General features: G+C 43.6%; 1 protein-coding gene across 2 annotated transcripts in view; it reads left to right on the top strand.

The window, feature by feature from the left end:
• Window positions 1-17875, top strand: part of LOC135912714 (probable RNA-binding protein 46) — a 75711-nt gene extending 57836 nt beyond the window's left edge. Inside the window, exons 5-9 of one of the 2 annotated variants that reach the window (XM_065445233.2) lie at window positions 456-555; window positions 7742-7867; window positions 9716-9845; window positions 14232-14445; window positions 16146-17875. In XM_065445233.2, coding sequence (XP_065301305.1) covers window positions 456-555; window positions 7742-7867; window positions 9716-9845; window positions 14232-14419 — 544 coding nt within the window. In that variant the 3' untranslated portion in view covers window positions 14420-14445; window positions 16146-17875. The remainder of the gene's footprint in view (window positions 1-455; window positions 556-7741; window positions 7868-9715; window positions 9846-14231; window positions 14446-16145) is intronic. The other variant, XM_065445234.2, reaches the window with a different exon arrangement.
• The last annotated feature ends 452 nt before the right edge of the window (window positions 17876-18327 follow it).

The following is an 18327-nucleotide window of genomic DNA, read 5'->3' as shown; positions in this document are numbered from 1 at the left end:
ACTCTTGCTCTCGCAGAGAAATAAGGTTGCGTCTTACGGCACATCTTGAATTTTACAGAAGCCATTGATATGCTGGTAGGTAAAATCTGAAGGATTGATGCTCTGCAAATCATTGCAGAAAATCAAAGAAAGCTTGCATAAAATGGGAGCCAAAAGAAATAAACAAAAATGGGCATAATATTCGAAATAGGAACATAACATTACATACATGTGTAGAAGCTCTCAGCACCATACCTCGATGAAAAAAAGATTTAAAAAAAATGTTTGTCTAGACCTACGTCTCGATGTACAGCTTGCCATTTTTGGGCAGGGGCATGTGAATTGTGTAGATACGTGATAGATCGCTACTGGCCATTTAGTCTTTTACTTGGCAATCTTTAATATGCGTTTTTGGTAGCCATTGTACTGTGCAAGGGAGTACTTTCACCGACCAAGGTCTTCCTGTATGTCTCCAGACCTGGTGGCGAGGACGTCATTCACAGCCATAATGGAAGGGCTGCCCTCCCTTATCCAGGCAATGCCAGGTTGACATCACGCTGTCAACGGGTGATTCAGGTCAGTCCGTGGAAGGTGTTGCTCTGCAGTGCTGCTCGACACCACATTTCTTCCTATCCCTACGACTGCCACAAAATTTCGCTTTGGCTAAAATAATTGCAGCATACACTATATTGAAGTAACTTTATTTGTATATTAATTTATTTCGGAATACTGTCAATCCTAAGGGCGGGATAATTACTGGAGTGGGTGTATAATACAGATAACATATAGGCACAAACATTAATTGTACTCGATATATATATACATATAAAAACGCTCTAAAATTAACTGCACAAAAAGTTTGTTGCTTTGGCGTGGGAGCATAGGCAGTATACATTGCTCGATTTCCTCTACAAACTTTTCTACTGTTGGCTGCTTCACATGAAATTGGTCAAGCGCATTCCATGCCTAATTACTTGAGGACAAAAAGAAGCATGAAACATATTGTTGTTACAGAAATATTCTTTGTACATTGAGTCGTGCTTTTGGTGCACTTTCCCTGTATCCTTTATGTTAATGAAAGCTGGGTGACCAATCAGCAATTGATAAAAAAATTTTGGCCGATGCATCTTTGCTCTGTTGCGCAGTGTAGTTGGCTCTGCACGCTGCAGAAGTTCGGTAGGTGAATCGGTTTGCTTGTAGTGGTTAAAGTTGAAGCTTACTGCCTTGCGCTGTGTGCTCTCAAGTGCAGAAATACTTGCATTTGTGAACGGAAACCACAATATGTTCGCATGTTCTAGGATTGGTCTGATAAACAAATGCTTGGTTTCTCGAGTTGCATTGCGGAGGGTTCATTTAAGCAAAATTAACTTATTTATTGCTTTTTTTGACACGTGTTGTACTTGGGCTGTGCAACACGTGTCTAAGTGCAATACGTGTCAAACTTGGCAAAGCTACGGTGCTGGTAATTGTAAATCTATTATTAACAGTTTTGAAACGGCACCCAAGTGCCTTCAGGTGGCATGTGTGGGTTTATTGACCAGTCACCTTCACCCAAGAAGATCACGTTCTTGTGACGCCTGCGGCAGAAAGGACGTTCCACGTCCGCCGCCAAGGTCTGTGAGTGGTGGCGCTGGCTAACACTCCCAGGGTTCGACTAGGAAACATAAATACCCAAGATAGTGGATGGGGAAAAGGCGCCGCGGTAGCTCAATTGGTCGAGCATCGCAGGCGAAATGCGAAGGGTGTAGGATCGTTCCCCATTTGCGGCAAGTTGTTTTTTCATCCACTTTCATTTCCATTAATTTATCGTTTCCTTATTTCATTTATTAAGCACAAGTAATTTCCCATATGTTGTCCTTGGTGTCAGTGTTTGCTGGCTTCTTATGATATGGCTAATAAAAATCGGGCCCCTCGGTTAAACCCCTTTCTTCTCGTTCATCCAAGTAGGTGACACATACAGCTGGCGGTTAGTATATGTGACGCAAATCGCAGCACATTGCCTTTGGGGTTCGGTGCTTCGGGGGCGATGACTAATCTCAAGCGAGGATGCCAAGGAGCATTGCTGGTATTCATTTCCTGGGAGCAAGAATAGCATTAATATTATGGCCTATTCCCGCTAGTTTGTTGTAATTAACCCTTTCGCTGTCGGACCTTTCTGACCGTGACGCACCCCCAGTGTCGGCTTGGTTTCAGGGAACGAGCATAACAGGGAATGAACATAGCAATTTATTTTTGATTATGATTGGTATACAAATAACATAGTCAATGTAATATACGCATTTCAGTGTTCTGCAGCTGTTGTTAGTAAACATCATCATCATCATCAGCCTGACTATAAAATCCCTTCAACACCCGAATCTGACGATGCGGAACCCTCTTCCTCGCATGCGACTCTGAGTCCGAATCCGAGCTCGGCTCGTATTCTGAATCGGAATTGAGCCACCGCTCCAATGAGCAGACGAAGGTCCCGCGCGCTGAGCCATCCGAAAGCAACCGCGCGCAGGGAGGATGCGCTTTCAGTCGCCCGCACAACGGAGATAAATGGGACGTTGCGTGATCAAGATGACAGAGAGAGATGGAAAAAGGCTAAACAAAGTTCGAAGGGCTTTACGTTTACTGCTGCAAGTCGAAAGCGAGGGTGCGGCGAGAGAGCGAAAGCAGCAACGAGTCGCTCTTTTCGGAGAGGCAACGGCACCTGCGCCTGAACTTGACGCGCCGTAGCAGGCACACCAACAGAAGAAAAATAAAAACCTTCAAACCAGTGGAGACGGCAGAACAACCCTTGAACCTACAACCACACGCGCGCGACGCATGATACAGCGAACACGGAGCCACCGCGCCACTCAGCAAAGAGAAAGTGGGGAGTGGCCCTAGCGCCGTACTCTTCAATACATGGAGTAACACAGGTCGGGGCGAATATACGAACTTGTAGAAAGAGTCAACAGAGTGCGTGGCCAATCCAGGAGCGCCAGCTTTGCGCTCTGGCGCGAAATTTTGAACGCACGATAGAGAACGTACCGGTACGTCAGTGACAGTTTTGGGGGGGAAGCGCGATGACGTACCGGTACGTCCGTGACAGCGAAAGGGTTAATTGACCCATGTTCCAGATGTAAAACCTTGTGCAAAGGCTGCTCTATATACTTTATATGAAACTAGTCTTTTTATGGGGTCTGAAGTTTCATTGCTGTTGGCCTTCTGGTCTATAGGTAGAATGAGATTGTATGGTAGTAAGGTGAACCAATCTTGGTGTGAACATGGGAGATGCATGGGAGAGTACATGCAAATCTATTGGGTGATTCAGAAATGACAGAAAAAGCAAACATTCTGAGAAAATGTATGTACAGTGGCCAGTGATGTTTTCACAGAAATGCATGACACAGCATTCTTTAAAAAAAATTTTTTTTTTTGACAAAAGTTTTGTTTTCACAATAGTTGCATTTGCAACTAACAGGCGGTGCTCTAGTTGTGTAGGTGCCCCAGTGCTACCTATTGATGCAATTATTCTAGGAATAAAATATTTCGGATGAGAATGAAAATTCCACGCCTGTGCATTTCTGTGGAAACCGTGATAATTCGTATACCGTCTGAATATTTGAGTTTTCACTTGACTATTACTATGACATTTGGCTATTAGATTGCCCAATATATTGTCTGCTACATTGCTGGCTGCTGCGTGACATGCTGCAACGAGGTATTTGCTAGCTTAACCCCATTGGCTACCAACGTCAGTGAATTGCTGGGCATAGCAATGGGGGCCATATTGGCAAAGTTGTCGAATTACCGGGCTTGAGGCTGAAGATATGTTTAGTCCAAAAATTTATTTATAGATTGCATAACAGGTAATATGCGCTATACTTGATCAGAAATGTTCATAGATGGAAGTACTCGTCCATGATAGCAGGAGTTAGATTTTTTTATATTTTTAATAATTACTATATAGTGGAAATAGCGAATCACTCAAAAGTGCCCATATTAATTGGTACTAAGGGCCCTGAGGCATGCATAAGATTTGATTAGCCAAATTTGCTAGGGCCTAATTAACCTTTTTTGTGCATAAGCAATGAGGACACAACTCGTCAACCGCGCTGTAGTATTTTTCCTGCAGCTCTAAGACTATTTGACTTCCTCTGTTGCCCTGTGCTTGTTTTAAGTGACAGCAGATAGTGCAAGAAGCCTGTTGACGAGCGTAATTGTGAACCCAGATTTTCGTTTTGCCATTCACGTTCAGCGTTCACAAGTCTTCCGGAGGATGCCATTTGAAATGGCATCCTCCGGAAGACGTGTGAACGGTTCGAATCATGCAGTGAACGTTTCAGAGTCGCATATAAGAAGACACTTAAGGCAAATAATAAGTTTGTAATAATAATGAGCAATGCGGTCTGGCGTGTCCACAGCCACCGATGACAGGCTTGTTTAAATTACCATTGTCATCGCAAAGGTAAACGAAGTCGGATCAGTCAACCAAGCTATTGTTATCTTTTCTTTTGTTAGTTGGCTCACACTGCAGCCATCATGGCTCCATTTTCAAGTTCTAGGTTCTAGAAATCCTGACGGAAAGTAATATTTAATTATAAGTTTCAACGATATGGATTTAAGAGGAAGCTTTGGCTTTGACCCAACACTGATGCTGCCTTTTCAAGCACATGCAAAACGCAGAAATGCTTTCCTGAGATAACCATTGAGCTAATTTTAATGAAATTCATTGCATTAGAGAGAGAAAATTATCTTCTAGTGACTGTTATAAGCACAATTTTTATTTAGCCTGCCTGAATTTCTTTTGCAAGTATTGCCAAGAACTGGTAAGCTTGAAAAAGAAGAGGAGCACGAAGTTTACAATTCATAGCTCTGCACCAAAAAGAGACATCGCGGTGAAGTGCATCCGTTAGAACATCCAAAGCGGACAAATATGATACATTAATTTATATTATTGGAATATGTTAGTGTTTAAAAGAATTTTGCAACAGTCCTACTCACAATTAGTGGTGTTCTTAACCCTTTGAGGGTCGATTTTTTTTACATATGCGACCACCCAGGGTCAATTTTTTTTATTGCCTATTCCAATTCTTCTTGGGTATTTATCTCGAAAAAAATTTACCGTAATTTTCCTAGGGTGACCGTAAAGTGAAAAAAAAAATATTTTGCATTGGTATATATGTACTCTTCATTCATGAATAACAACAGTAAAAAAGGAAACTTTATCTTATAAGAATTAAAAATTTCATGCAGTGTTTCAGTTGAAGGCTTTGAAAATGCGCACATGAGAATATTTCCTAAGACTGAAATGTTCCTGCTCTTACACTAATATGTACATCCATAGCGTAACCTAACTGCATAGGTGTGCACACTCAAATACGCGCCCCAATGTGCGAGCGGTAGTATATAGATGCGCCGGAGCGAACTAGCGCTAAAACAAACCATGCAACGAAAACCAAGAGAGGGAAGCACGCGAAATTCCCTGTATTCCCACATAGTGGCAGCACATGACAGAAAAGAAAAAGTTGGGAAGAAATTGGCGCGCTTTTTAAACATACAGACGGTGCCGTAAATATATGGCATCAACCATTTCGGATTTCATTCGCGGCGCCGTATATTCACGTCATTGACCCTCAAAGGGCTAAGAGCCATGTATAATGTCATGTTTGTCCACTTTCGATGCACAAATATTGCAATTTACAGAGTTATTACATACTTTTAATTGCCGAGTTTTACAGTTGTGAACTTTATAATTTAGTTTTCTGAAAATTTGTGTTTTTACACTGATTGTTAAAAAAGAATTGGCCTAAGTATAAAATCTATTTCCAACAGATGGTAGATCTTAACATTTTCGTTCAAATGCAACAAAAACCGCATCAATTTCCGTGCAGTGGTTACTGAGAAGAATGATTTCTCCTTTCCCACGTAGTTAGATAGGAACCCTTGCGCTAAAACTTCCTCCTAACGCTATGAGTGTCTTTGGCTGAAGCCAGACATTGCCTAACCGGACAAAGCCTAACCGTCATACTATAAGGCAACAAGGGAAACGCAAGTTGATGGGACAGGGCGCGTAAATTAGACAAATGTCAAGATGCATTAACACCAACCATGCTTAGGGAGTATAAAAACAATTGTAAGCAGGTAACTCGCCCCAGAAATGTAGGTACGCTCTGTATTCGATGCGCATGCACACCAGAGTTTTGCAAAACAAGAACCTTAGAGCGAATAAAAGCTGAGGAAAGAATTATTTGTAAACCTACAGTCACGGCTTCACTGAGAGCAGAAAAATGTGAGTGCCCTGTCTGTTTATCACATGTTGAAAAAAATATGTGCTTTGTCCTAGCAACTTGTTTCCGTCTTGTTTCTTCATCGAGTGCTTTTTAATTGGCGCATTATTTAAAAAAGAAGATGCTCAAAATGAACCAGCTAGCCCCATTTTCAAACTAGCTCCGTTTGAAGATGTGCCTGATGATCTAGAGCTCAGCAGCTTTTTCGCAGCTCAGCATTGCAGCTAAAGTGAAGATCTCGCTTTTTTCCATCATATGTATGTAAGTAAGTATGTATGAATGCACATCCTTGAATTTTGGCTTTTGGAGTCCTTGAATTGTCCTTGAATTTGGAGTCGGAATGTTCTGTACGAACCCTGTGTAAATACTAAAATCATAAATGTACAGTAAAACCCACCTTCCCCCCTAGAAGCACAAACATCTGGGCTGGCATTAGTACAAAGATAAGTAGTGAACGCCAAAATTGGGCAATGCCTGGCCTACATTGGTACCGTTCCCTGTGGTACTTGGGTTACCTTCATTACAGTGTAATAAATGTTTTTCTGATAATCTTTTTTGTGTATTTTTCGCTTAGCTTAGCTTTGTACGACCTAAGAGGTTGTTTATTGGCGGGGATGCAGTACATTATGCACTAGAGGAAGCAGAAACTGAACTTGGCAAGTTTTGAGTGCTTTACTGCAGCACAAGCCAGCCCATGAAAATACTTCATATGCTGACGTATCAGTGTGCACGGAGGCAATTAGTCAAAAACTTAATTAATGAATTTAATGAATTAATGAAGTTAGTTTAATTTATTGCGGAAATAATGTCCACCTCTTTGAGTAATCGGGCTTTAAAGACTAGAATCGTGATGTCTGCCACAGGTGATTTTCAAAAATTTTTGGCAGTCTCAGAAACGCCCAGTATGGGACTACTACTGCTACTTGTCAACGAGACAATCTTTGAAGAGGTGCTAGACTTGCCGCGCAACTCTACCTTGATGCTGTGGCATGTCCTTGGCTCATGGAAAAGCACCACCTGTGTGTTACACGCTATGAAAGCTCTGCGAGCATATATTTAAGGTCCACAGGCATGCATGAAACTTCAGGAATAGCATTGTGTATGTGAATGTGTGTGCTGTTGGTTTGTGTGCTGTACATGTGTCTATCATAATTACCTTGTATACCATGGTCATCCAGTAGCATGCCAGGTGACTTGCCAGGCTACCATCTCCAGCAGTATCATTAATGCTTGTATCTCTTTCTTTCCTTACTTAATGATCATTCTGCATCTTCCTTTAAACCTCTGTTTTTTCAATTTGTGCTGTGAAAGAAGGATGGCAAATCTGACGCTCTAAATGCTTGTAGAAGTTGATTGCTGACTTGTTGCACTTCGCCTATGTTTCCTATGGCTACTAAGACTGTTGGCTATTACATTTTGGTGCTTTGCAAACCGCAAAGATGAAAACAGGGATTTAAGGTTGTTTGTACTCTGCTAAAGTTTTGCCTGTTCCCATCTCCTAGATTCTGGTGGACATGTGTGAAAGGCAAGGATGGGGCGATCCTCAGTTTCAGCTGGTCACAGTGATGAGCTCCGAGTGCAACGCTCCGGACAGCAATGAAACGCAGACACCGCTTCACTTCTTCAAGGTTTGTGTGCAATCGGGGAGCGGGCTTAATATGCCTGTCACATATAAAAGGTCTAATATAGTTTGTATCTAACGACATTTGATACGTCAAATGACATTAGGTGCTGTATCTATTGCGTGGCAGAAGGCAGCGTAATTTGCTGACAATCTCAATCTCGATGTGCCGAAAACTATAAGGCACAGAAAAAATTTTGAGTATGTGTAAAATGATCTTTGATGTTTGCATGTTTTAAATAAAAGCTATTTTATAGCTTGATGGTATTCAACCAAAAATAATGTAACATGTTTTGTCAATATTTCATAGGTACTTGCGCATACTAAGTCGAGACAACACTGGAGCTAGGTAGGAATCCAGTGAGATGGAAATGCAATGTGGCTGACATGATGGGGCATGACCAAGGTGATGAAGAAGTTGAACATTAAAAAAAGCTTAAAAATGAGAACATAATTGCTCATTCTTTACTTTTACTTTATTTGTTCAGCAAGAGTATTCATTTGCAAAAGTCATTTTTCTGTACTAACATCAGATGTCTCTGTGCGTAATAACGGACTATGTGATGTGATGACTGTTGACACAAAGAAGCGAGTCGCGCTGTGCTGGAGAGCCCGACGCTCGATGACACAACAGTGGCACCGCAACTTTTTGAAATCGAAAATGCTGAAGCCTAGTAGTTAAGCCAAGCTGCTATGCTTTCATGTTTTCCTTGTTTTGTTCCTAAATTTATATATCCAGTTTTGGCTATATCGAACTACAATTAAACCTCAACTTAGCGAAGTAGGTAAAATCGGCAATTTGCAGCGTTATAGCGAAATTTGGTTGCATTGAAATTCGACTTCTTGTGCAAATAAGTGCAGTCATCGATCAATTTTTCTTGCAAGAAAGGGGCTGCATAGTTTTTCGAAATATCTGGCAATCAACAATAAAGCAAATTTCAATTGAGAAAACAATTTATTTTGATTAATTTGGGAGTCTGCGACAAATGGTACGGTTTCAAGCCACGTCAACAATATTTTTACATAGGACGTACAAATTGAGCGAAGCCAGCCACTCTTTCGCATGCACTCCGCCCCTGCCGTTGATGGCGTTGCCCGGACTGGGACGACGGTATCATGAAAAGTGCCGGCAGCGGGGAGTGAATGCTTCGTCTGCCTCTCGCTCCAACGATTCACTGAAACTCAAGATTGCTCAAGCTCCAATACTAAACGTGCGGGGAGACAGCTTACATGATGCCACGCTGTTTAGCATGCCCACTCTTCGCACATGTGGCAGATTACCTCTAAAGCAGGGTACGCGGCTGTGTATGTGCTCAGCCGTGCTTACAGCCATGCGGAGCCACAGCCAGGACACGCACCAAAAATCGCGAAGCCCTCGCACACTTGCACTCGCACCTATAACAGAGTATGCGGGCCACGATAAGATTTTATCGCACTTGGACTTTAAATGGAACATGATGTGGCTCCACTTCGGCGGTCGCTCTTGTCGTGCAGCATGCGATTTGAAAGGTGAATTTGCAAGCAGCCGCTTGTAATTTACTCATTTAACCATCTGAGTCCGCTGAACTTTCCATTTATTGTCTCGGCATTTGGCGGAAGCGGCATTTCGTTATACTGAATTCACATACAAACACACTTTGTTATATTGAGGTTCCAAATACATGGTGTTCTATGGACAAGAGGTTATGAAAAGTGAAATACTTTGTTACATTGAGAATTTTGTTATATTGAAGTTGATTATCTCGAGGTTTAACTGTACTTTAAGATCACTGCATTGTCTGATATAATGTGGTTCGACTTTATTTGAACCCGCCACGTCGGAAAAACAAAAATTAAGCAAGGACAATCATTGCAGGTGACTCTGCCAAACGTCTCGCCACCAATGTACAACACCATCACGCCAAACAAATTCTGTCGCACTGTCGAAGAAGCCCGGGAGTATGCTGCCGAATATGCCCTCCACCATTTGCTGCTGAGACTCGAAAGTGAGTGTTACTGCTTTTTCTTCATCTGTGTAGTATGCGAATGCAGTGCTGAAGCTTAATTATGGCGCCTCTAAACTTCTATGGAACACGAGTTATGGCATGTGATGTTCACGATTACTTGAGGGAAATGTGGTGCCGCAGCCATTCAGATATTTTGGGGGTAATGAGTAGTAGTAGAATAGTATTTCCTTGATTATACTCCTATTAACTTGATTACTCTGTTAATACTGTTAAGGGTGTGAATATTTACAGGTGGTACCTTTTTTTTTTTTGCACAGGATAACCTGTACTAAAAATTCTAAGTCAAGGCATGAATTACATGAAAATTTCTTCTGTGGCCTGCAAACAGCTGCAGAAAGCAGCTGTTCAGGGAGGGTCGCCGTGTGTTCCAGAGGTGCGGGCAGCATGTGGCAACTCTCCCTGGATGGCATTTTCAGCAGCTGCTGGCAGGCTGTGGGCGACACACAAGTTTATTCTGGTGCTGTCACGACAGTAGCTTGAATCTCTATGAACGAAAGCAACTTTGCATTTTCTTCTTAAATACCAGGCAATTAAGCGTGCGAAGTGTTAGAATTGAATGACGTAGACTAAACAATTTTGGTAGACACACTTGAGACTGCGTACGTGAGGGAATGCGAAAGCAATATGATCGCTTTGGAGAAACGTTTTCACTTGGGTATTCATCCGCAAGTCATCGCACACGTTGTAAGCTTCCGTTCCTTCTGATAAGTGATGGCTGTGGTACACCTCATTTTGTACACGGATGGTTTGGTATCAAGAGTGTTTTTGTTGTTTCCCGTCACGTATATGGCTCCTACCCACTATGAGGGATTGGCCAAGAAATGGATATGCAGAGCATATACTGTGGAACCCCGTTCATACGTTTTTCACCGGACTGGGGAAAAAAATGTAACAGCCGGGAAAACGCAACAGTGAGGAAAGCTCCGAAAATGAACGAAAAAAGTGCAGCTTCAACTATAGACAATTTATTTCCACAGAGTGCGCTTAGGACTTGAAATTCAAGTCTAGAATGGTGGCTTGCCGTTTCTTTCGCTCGCTAGAAATCGCCATACGTTTCTCAATAGCCTGGAAGGCCGCATTGCTGTCAGCGTCGCTGTGAGGTGCGACGTACCTGTGGAGGAGCTCCAGAGCCGCGACAGCTTCTCCAAAGCTAGGATTTGGCAACTCCCCGGCATCATGCGGCTCGTGCTCCTCGTCGTCACCGCGCCACGGCAATGGCAACGGATGAAGGAATATCCGCGGGAAATTTTGCCCTCTTTGGCGTTATCATGCTAACATGCTAACGATTGTTTAGTATTGCTGCGGAGCGCGCGCGTCCGAACAGCCCGGTTGCGTGCACCGCAGCATAGGAGAAACGTAAACAAGAGAGGAGAGCTGGCCCGATAGGCGGAGCAACGCCACGAGCAACGCCATGAGCAACGCCAACTTCCGGTTTCACTTTAGCTTCACAAAGAGTGACGTCAAGGCCTCTCCTGAGAGTCTTACCTCCGTGAGTCGACCTGTCCAACAACCATGCGGTGACCGTAATCACAGTGATGATAGTGAGAGCATTTTTCACGAATGTCCACTTAGTGGCGGCCTCTCGAACTGCCGTGCGGCTTCTTGCAGCCAGTTCTATAGCCAAGCCCGGCCAAGCCCAGCCAAAACTCGTCAAAAGCCAAAATGGCGGTTGGAGCGCGTTGCCTACTTTAGCCCAGGCGGGTTCCGGGTGCTAAGTTGCGACGTACCATGTGGGAACGTTTTCACAGCTACTACGTAACAGCGGGGTTCCTTAAGCATTGGATCCTACGGAAGCTATGCCGGGACCGTATGAAAACGACGTAGCAGCCAGGAAAACAGAGCAGTGAGGAACGTAACAGCGGTGTTCTACTGTACATTTCTTTTTGCGGAGCGGTGCTATTTCTTATTGAAGTATTGTTAGTGCGTTATAGAAGACGATGATGACAGTGAACCGGACGCCATCAAAAGGGTTGCGCAGCCGTACCTTTTCCTATTGAAGGATCCTTAGAGTTGGTGTGCATGGTAGAAGATGATGATGGTGAACCACACACCATCAAAAGTGTTGCACGAGCTTTCGCATATAGGGAAGACACAATGCCGGGTTGGGAAAGACACTGAGAAATTTGACGCCAGTCTGAGCTTCAGGAGTATTAGTAAGCTTGGACCAAGCCAAAGCGTTCGACCGCTTAGAGCACCAGTACTTATTTGAGGTTTTACGATGCTATAACTTCCCTGACGAGTTTGTTGACATCCTGCGGATGTTGTATTCGCGAGCAACAGCTGAGCTACTGCTTAACAGCATTTTAACACCTAGATTTGATGTGACAAGGGTAGTGCGGCAGGGTTGTCCTTTGTCACCCATATTGTTTGTGCTTGCGATTGACCCGTTGTTGAGGCGGTTTAGCGAGAGCCCGCTCATAAGAGGTCTTCCTATGCCGGGATCCGGGTGCATAAAAGTATCGGCGTATGCGGATGACATCACTTTGTTTTTACGGGATGGGGACAGTCTTGTAGAGGTATTTCGTATTTATAATCAATATGCTTCACTGTCAGGGGGCAAAATAAATATGAGGAAATGTGAAGCATTAAATTTAGGTCGCGGCGAAATAACGCTACCTGGGGACATTAAACAGACCGAGCATATGCAAATACTAGGTATCAAATTTTGTACAAGTGGTGTTTCACCTCACACGTGGCGAGAAATTGTCAGCTCCATTAAAGAACAGTCAGAAGCAGTGACTGCGTCGCCACTGCCGCTGGCAGAAAGGGCTTTCTTCATTAAGAACGTATTGTGCAGTAAACTGTGGTTTGCTGCAAGGGTAGCTCTCCCGCCGTCACCAACAGTTCGAGTAGTAAACTCACTTATTTTCTCATGGTTCTGGCTAAACAAGTCGCAATACGTAGCGCAGCAATTTTTGCGTCTGCCAAAATCCAGTGGAGGATGGAGCTTGCCGTGCATAGTTACATTCGGTAGGCTGTTGTGCACTAAGTGTACATGTGATCTACTTGATGATGATGAGTACCCTGGTAGGCCACTGCTCCTTTATTGGCTGGGCCATTACCGTCGAACGCTTATGCCGCAGAGTACAGGCAACTTGCTTCCGACGGCGGTAACGCCAGCACCGCAGTATATGCGGCGGCTGCGCGCTTGCAAAGCCAGCTTGTACAACTAAGAATCACAAAGTGGCGTGCGACACCAGTTTCCAGGCTTTGTGAAATGTTGTGTGAGACGGCTGTACCTCCACGGACAGCTACTACACAAACATGGACAGCTGTGCTTTCACCTGATTTGCCCTCTCAGGTGAAGGACTTTCATTGGCAATATCAGTGGGGCATTCTACCTACAAAAGACAGGCTTAAACGCTGGCATATGGTAGCGAATGATAAATGCATATATTGCGCACAAACAGAGACCAACGCGCATGTAGTAAAGGACTGCGTTGTGGCACGCACCTTCTGGAAGCTAGTTGCAAGAATGTTCGGAATATCCATCGTGCGGCCACCACAGCGCCGAGATCGGTTTGCGAGTCTCGTCTACTACAGCGCTAGCTACATTTTTTGGTGCTTCCGTAACATCGCAGAACGATCCCAGCAGACAAATAGAGCAATGTACCCCAGAATGCGGAAACTACGGGTGTTAATATGGGGTCATCTTGAAGAACAGTTGTTCAAACTCGGTGAAGTCGAGTTTCTTCGCCGCTGGTCTACACGGTACATAACCGTCTCCCGAGGCAAAGTCTCTCTACAGCCAGAATAATGCTCAATTCGGTTGCCCGAGTTCAGGCGGTGTCAGTATGTGCCCCGAGTACCTTTCATAACTTCGAGGCCGACAATAATGCTTTTACGTGGATGTGGTAATGAGTTTTGTTGTTGTTGTTGTTGTGTGTGGCAAAGCCAGTGTCAAGAAGACGCCAATTATTATTTCATTTGTTAATCTTTTTTGTTTACATCAAGTATGATGTATTACATGTGATGTACCTCATACTGTACTTTTCGTTCCTACCACTGTTGTAAGTGTACCTACGGGTGAATAAATTTCCTTTTCAATCTCTTGATGCGTTTTTACCCTTTGCGCCATTGCCCATTTTTGGTAATATATTTTGATCACGCTGCCACTCGATTTTCGCAAAATGGGGTACATAATGCTTTTGCATTAAAATGCAATCTTTCTGTCAAACTTGAGCAAGAACATTTTAAGCGAAATATGCACGTCGTGTATTTCCTGTGGCTTAACCTTTCAACTCTGGTGCTTGTAAGCCTGAAGAAGCCTTTTTTCATATCTTCGCCATCAGGTCCAGTAAAGAAACTCTATCCCTGCCATTAGCGGCACGCATCGCTGAATGATCTCACTTGCTCTTCCCACAGTGGGCACTCCTGCCCATTACCCGCACCTGACGAGCCCAGTGTTCGTGGCTACGCCGGCAGCTCCAGCCCTGGGTCAAGGCTACCCGCCGTACACTGCCATACAACCCAGAGCAGGTAGTGCCGATATGAACGGACCCCCTTGGCAGCAGCAGAACCCTGACAAACCGCCTTCACCTCCGCCGCTGTAGCTTGGCTGTGCGCTTTGCTGCCTTGTGTAAGCACTGTCTTGTCTGCTCTGTCTAGTCCGGCTTGGCCGTTGGCTCCTGCTTTTCTGCTTCTTGTGCAGTGTTAAAGAAAAGATACTACGGGTACCGTGTATACTCATGAAGGGCCGCACTTTTTTTTCTATAATCTTGGCTGGGTGCGGCCTTTATGCGAATCAGGCAGATGATGGCCTGCTAAAGGTTCGTACTGTTTCCGCAACTGCAGCAGAGGGTAAGAGAGGTGCAAATGACAACGCTGCAGTGAACGACCACAGGTGCCAGCCCATCGTCCCTTGTCAGCGCTGACCCAAACAGGACTCCCCTGTCTAGAGGCGAAATGCCACCAATCTGACTGGAAACACTTTCAACACAGCTGAGACGACGCGCCACACAAAAGAAATATTGGTGCTGTGGCACTAGCCTGAGCAGCGTCGACGCAAAAGCGCCTAGCATCATCTAGCAGCAACAAAACTAACTTTGCTTTCCGGTGGGATGTTCTTAAATTTTAAATTTCCCCAATCTTGCCCTCCAAAGTAGGCATGTGGCCCTTACGCAAGTATATACAGTATTTCAGTGTTGAAAACACACTTGAGCAGGGTGTAGGTTTCGGCAAGCTGGTAATCCATAATATCATGATACAGTGTGGCATACAACAGCGCGAAAATAAATAATAAACTGGGACACACTGGACATACTAATTGTGTTAGATATACCAGTCTTGCTTCATATTGTTTTTTATTCCGGTACATTCAAATGTACCATTTGTTATTGATTTTTTTGGTTGTATGTCTGCTGTAGTACAGTTGAACCCACTGCAGTAACGAAATTGGTGGGGACCTTGAAAAAATTCCGCTTTTTGGTGCGAAAGTGAGAATTTCGTTCAGAAATGGGACAGCACAGGTAGGAGCTGTGCTGAAAAATGTAAGTTTACTGTCAAAATTTCATTAGCCTCCTTGTCTTCAAAATTCTAGTCTATAAGCTGTGTCTGACCAGAGGTTCTCTCCTTGGTTGGTTGCTTTTCGAGATGCTTTTGGTTTTGTTTTATGTAAGTGTCTGGTTTAGGTACTGATATGATGTGCACTGAGTGAATGATCTGGAATACAGCCCCAGTACAGTACAGTACAGTACAGTACAGTACAGTACAGTACAGTACAGTACAGTACAGTACAGTACAGGGCTACATCAGAGCCCTAGACACTGTTCAATGTCTATTGTGAGCATTGTGTGCAATGTTCCTCACACCTTGGTTTGAACACTGGCGTCGTGATACGTTTGTGGATTGTTTAAGGGCGCGCGATTGTATTTATTTGGACAATACTATATTTGTCGCTACTGTTTTTTTGCTGTATTGCTTCCATATGTTTTCTGCATGCCGCGACGGCGCAGTGTGACGGGGTCTACCTGTCGCGTCACATGTTGCTTGAATATTGCATGCATGTGGCTGTTGCTTCAGTCTACTCGCATGAATAGCTATACGCTCGTGTTCTTGCCTGTACTCACAGTAGCCGACATTCACGCGCGTTCATATTGATGTCTACACACACCCTTCATCACTCGCTTGCTCACACTTTTGAAATGAGTATGAGTGAGTGTACTCCGTGTGTATGCCGACCTATGGGCTCGAATTCAATTACGGTGCACCTCTTATCCCTCCCACTTTTTTTGTAAATTTCGGATTGTGCAGATTGCTTTCTTGTACTGTCACTTGCAGGCTTTTTCCTGAACACAACTGCGCGGCCAGTCTACATTCCTGCCTATTACAGCACGACATATTGATGTGCATTGCACCTCTGGGACTGGCTTCATCAGGATCTCAAGTTTCTTGCGGTGCCCTGCATTCCATTACGGGGCCCCGGAGGGGCGTAGCCACCTAGCCGTGCTTTTGGTTGAGCCATCGAAACTCGTATACAGGGTGTCTCACGGGAGATTTTTCACGGATTATTAAACATAACGCAGCACAGTATAGCAGAAAAACGTTTTCTCGGCAATCTCTTGGCAGTTCACATTGGAACCTGTGTGATAATCGGATATAAGTTTACTGAAAGTCAAACTAACTCCTTAATGAACAACTATAGGGGTACACTGTTGCTCAACATTTTCAAAATTGGGAAGTTTGCCAGTACATAAAAGTAGTTCATTTCAGACAATCCTGCGACCAGTGTCGGGTTAGAGAAATGTGTGCTCAAGAAAGCGGCAGAATTTCATTGCTGTAACCAGTGGGAAGTTTACTTTAGCTGTGTCCATTGCAGTGTGAACGGTGTGGAAAAAATTAAGAAATGTCTAAATGTAGTAGCAATGCACTCTGAACACATATTTCTAAAAACTGGTGCTTGGTGGAGGATTTGTCAAATGGGTGTGCTTTGCATACTGGTTCATTTAATTTAACAACCACAAAGTACAACCTGGAGTTGCTAAGTAAAGCGAATAGTGAAATTGAAGTAGCCATTAGTGATTATCACACAAGCCCTTGGACACCTGCCACTGTGAATGATGTGTCGTCTTCTCTGTTCTGCTCAGTGTTTAGTAATCGGTTGTCTTCCCTTGAAATCTTGGTGTGCTGTATACCTTATTGATGTGCCATTGCATTATTTTTATCTTTTATCTTCGTTGAATCTTTTATGTGTGGAAGTGTACCAGTGGCCAGTCGGTCAGCAACTGGATGGCATCAAATGACTATTGATTAGGTATTTTATGTGTTTATGCATTCCATTCGTGTATCGTAGTAGTACAGCCAAGTAGCTGTGGCCACGTTTCTGCCAAAGAAAACCCTTATTTATTTTATACCCGATTATTTATATTTTTTATGCGCACGGGAGGTCTTGCCAATTCCTTTTAGCTCATTCGCCTTGGACAGTTGCAGCCTGGCTTTCCCAGGATTGTGATAGGTATATGTATTGGAAAATATTGGAAAATTTTAGTGCCTACATTGAAAGATGAACTGCACCGACTTTAATGATGATTTACTGTAATGTTGGCTGCGATCAGCCGAGGTTTTCAGGTTAGTGCCTATTGCTTGCCGGAATATATTATGGTATTGTGCATGTGTGAATGCGAGATCAGTATTTACTTCAAAACTTAGTGAGGCACGGAAAATTTACAATCTGTAAAATAAAAGGTTGTTTTGTGCCTTTTTAAATACGAAAGTTTGTGTTCAAAATTTTTTCAGAGAGGAGCTAATAATTTCTTACAGAACATTTCGTAAGGTTGCGGAAACAGTCTGAGCAAAATAATGTTAAGTTTTGAAATGCAAATGTATTTTTGGGATAGTGATGCTTGGTATTTTGAGCTGTGCATGGTGTTCGCCTACATGTACAAAAAAGGAAGGGCGCTTTTAGACAACCGCCTCATGCAAACAAGGAAATTGGATGTGGAAATGAGTTCTCATATATGTGGGGAATTGTTATTTGACTATAACTGCTGGAGTTAAATATTTGTTGAAGTTTGGGGGGGGAGGGTATTTGACTATAAGTGCTGGAGTTAAATATTTTTTGAAGTATGGGGGGGGGGGGGAACATCAGTGTCGTGCTAAAAATTTGCAATGGTGCAGCCTTCATCTTTTGATTCACTCCATATTTTGATGCCCAGTTCTATGAAAAGCTTATCCCTCTTTTTCTTGTAAAGGGGGGGGGGGGGAAAGTGCTCAAAGCACAATCGCCAGTCGATGCGAATGCAAATGATGCCATTTTCTTCCCTCCTGAATGTTTTACAGCACATAACAACTGGGCATACTTTTCCTGTCGTTTATTTCAACTGTAATTTTAACTATTTTATACGACTTGCGAGACCCCTCTGTGCTGTGTTACAAGCTCATACAAGCACAAGCTAGTGAATAGTATTGTGAAGCGCACGTACATTTGCTTCTGGTGCAGGACACGGGCATCCTGCACTTTTGT

Source organism: Dermacentor albipictus, chromosome 9 (genome assembly GCF_038994185.2).
Source record: "Dermacentor albipictus isolate Rhodes 1998 colony chromosome 9, USDA_Dalb.pri_finalv2, whole genome shotgun sequence".
Lineage (NCBI taxonomy): Eukaryota > Metazoa > Arthropoda > Arachnida > Ixodida > Ixodidae > Dermacentor > Dermacentor albipictus.
This window is presented reverse-complemented; position numbering and strand designations above follow the sequence as displayed.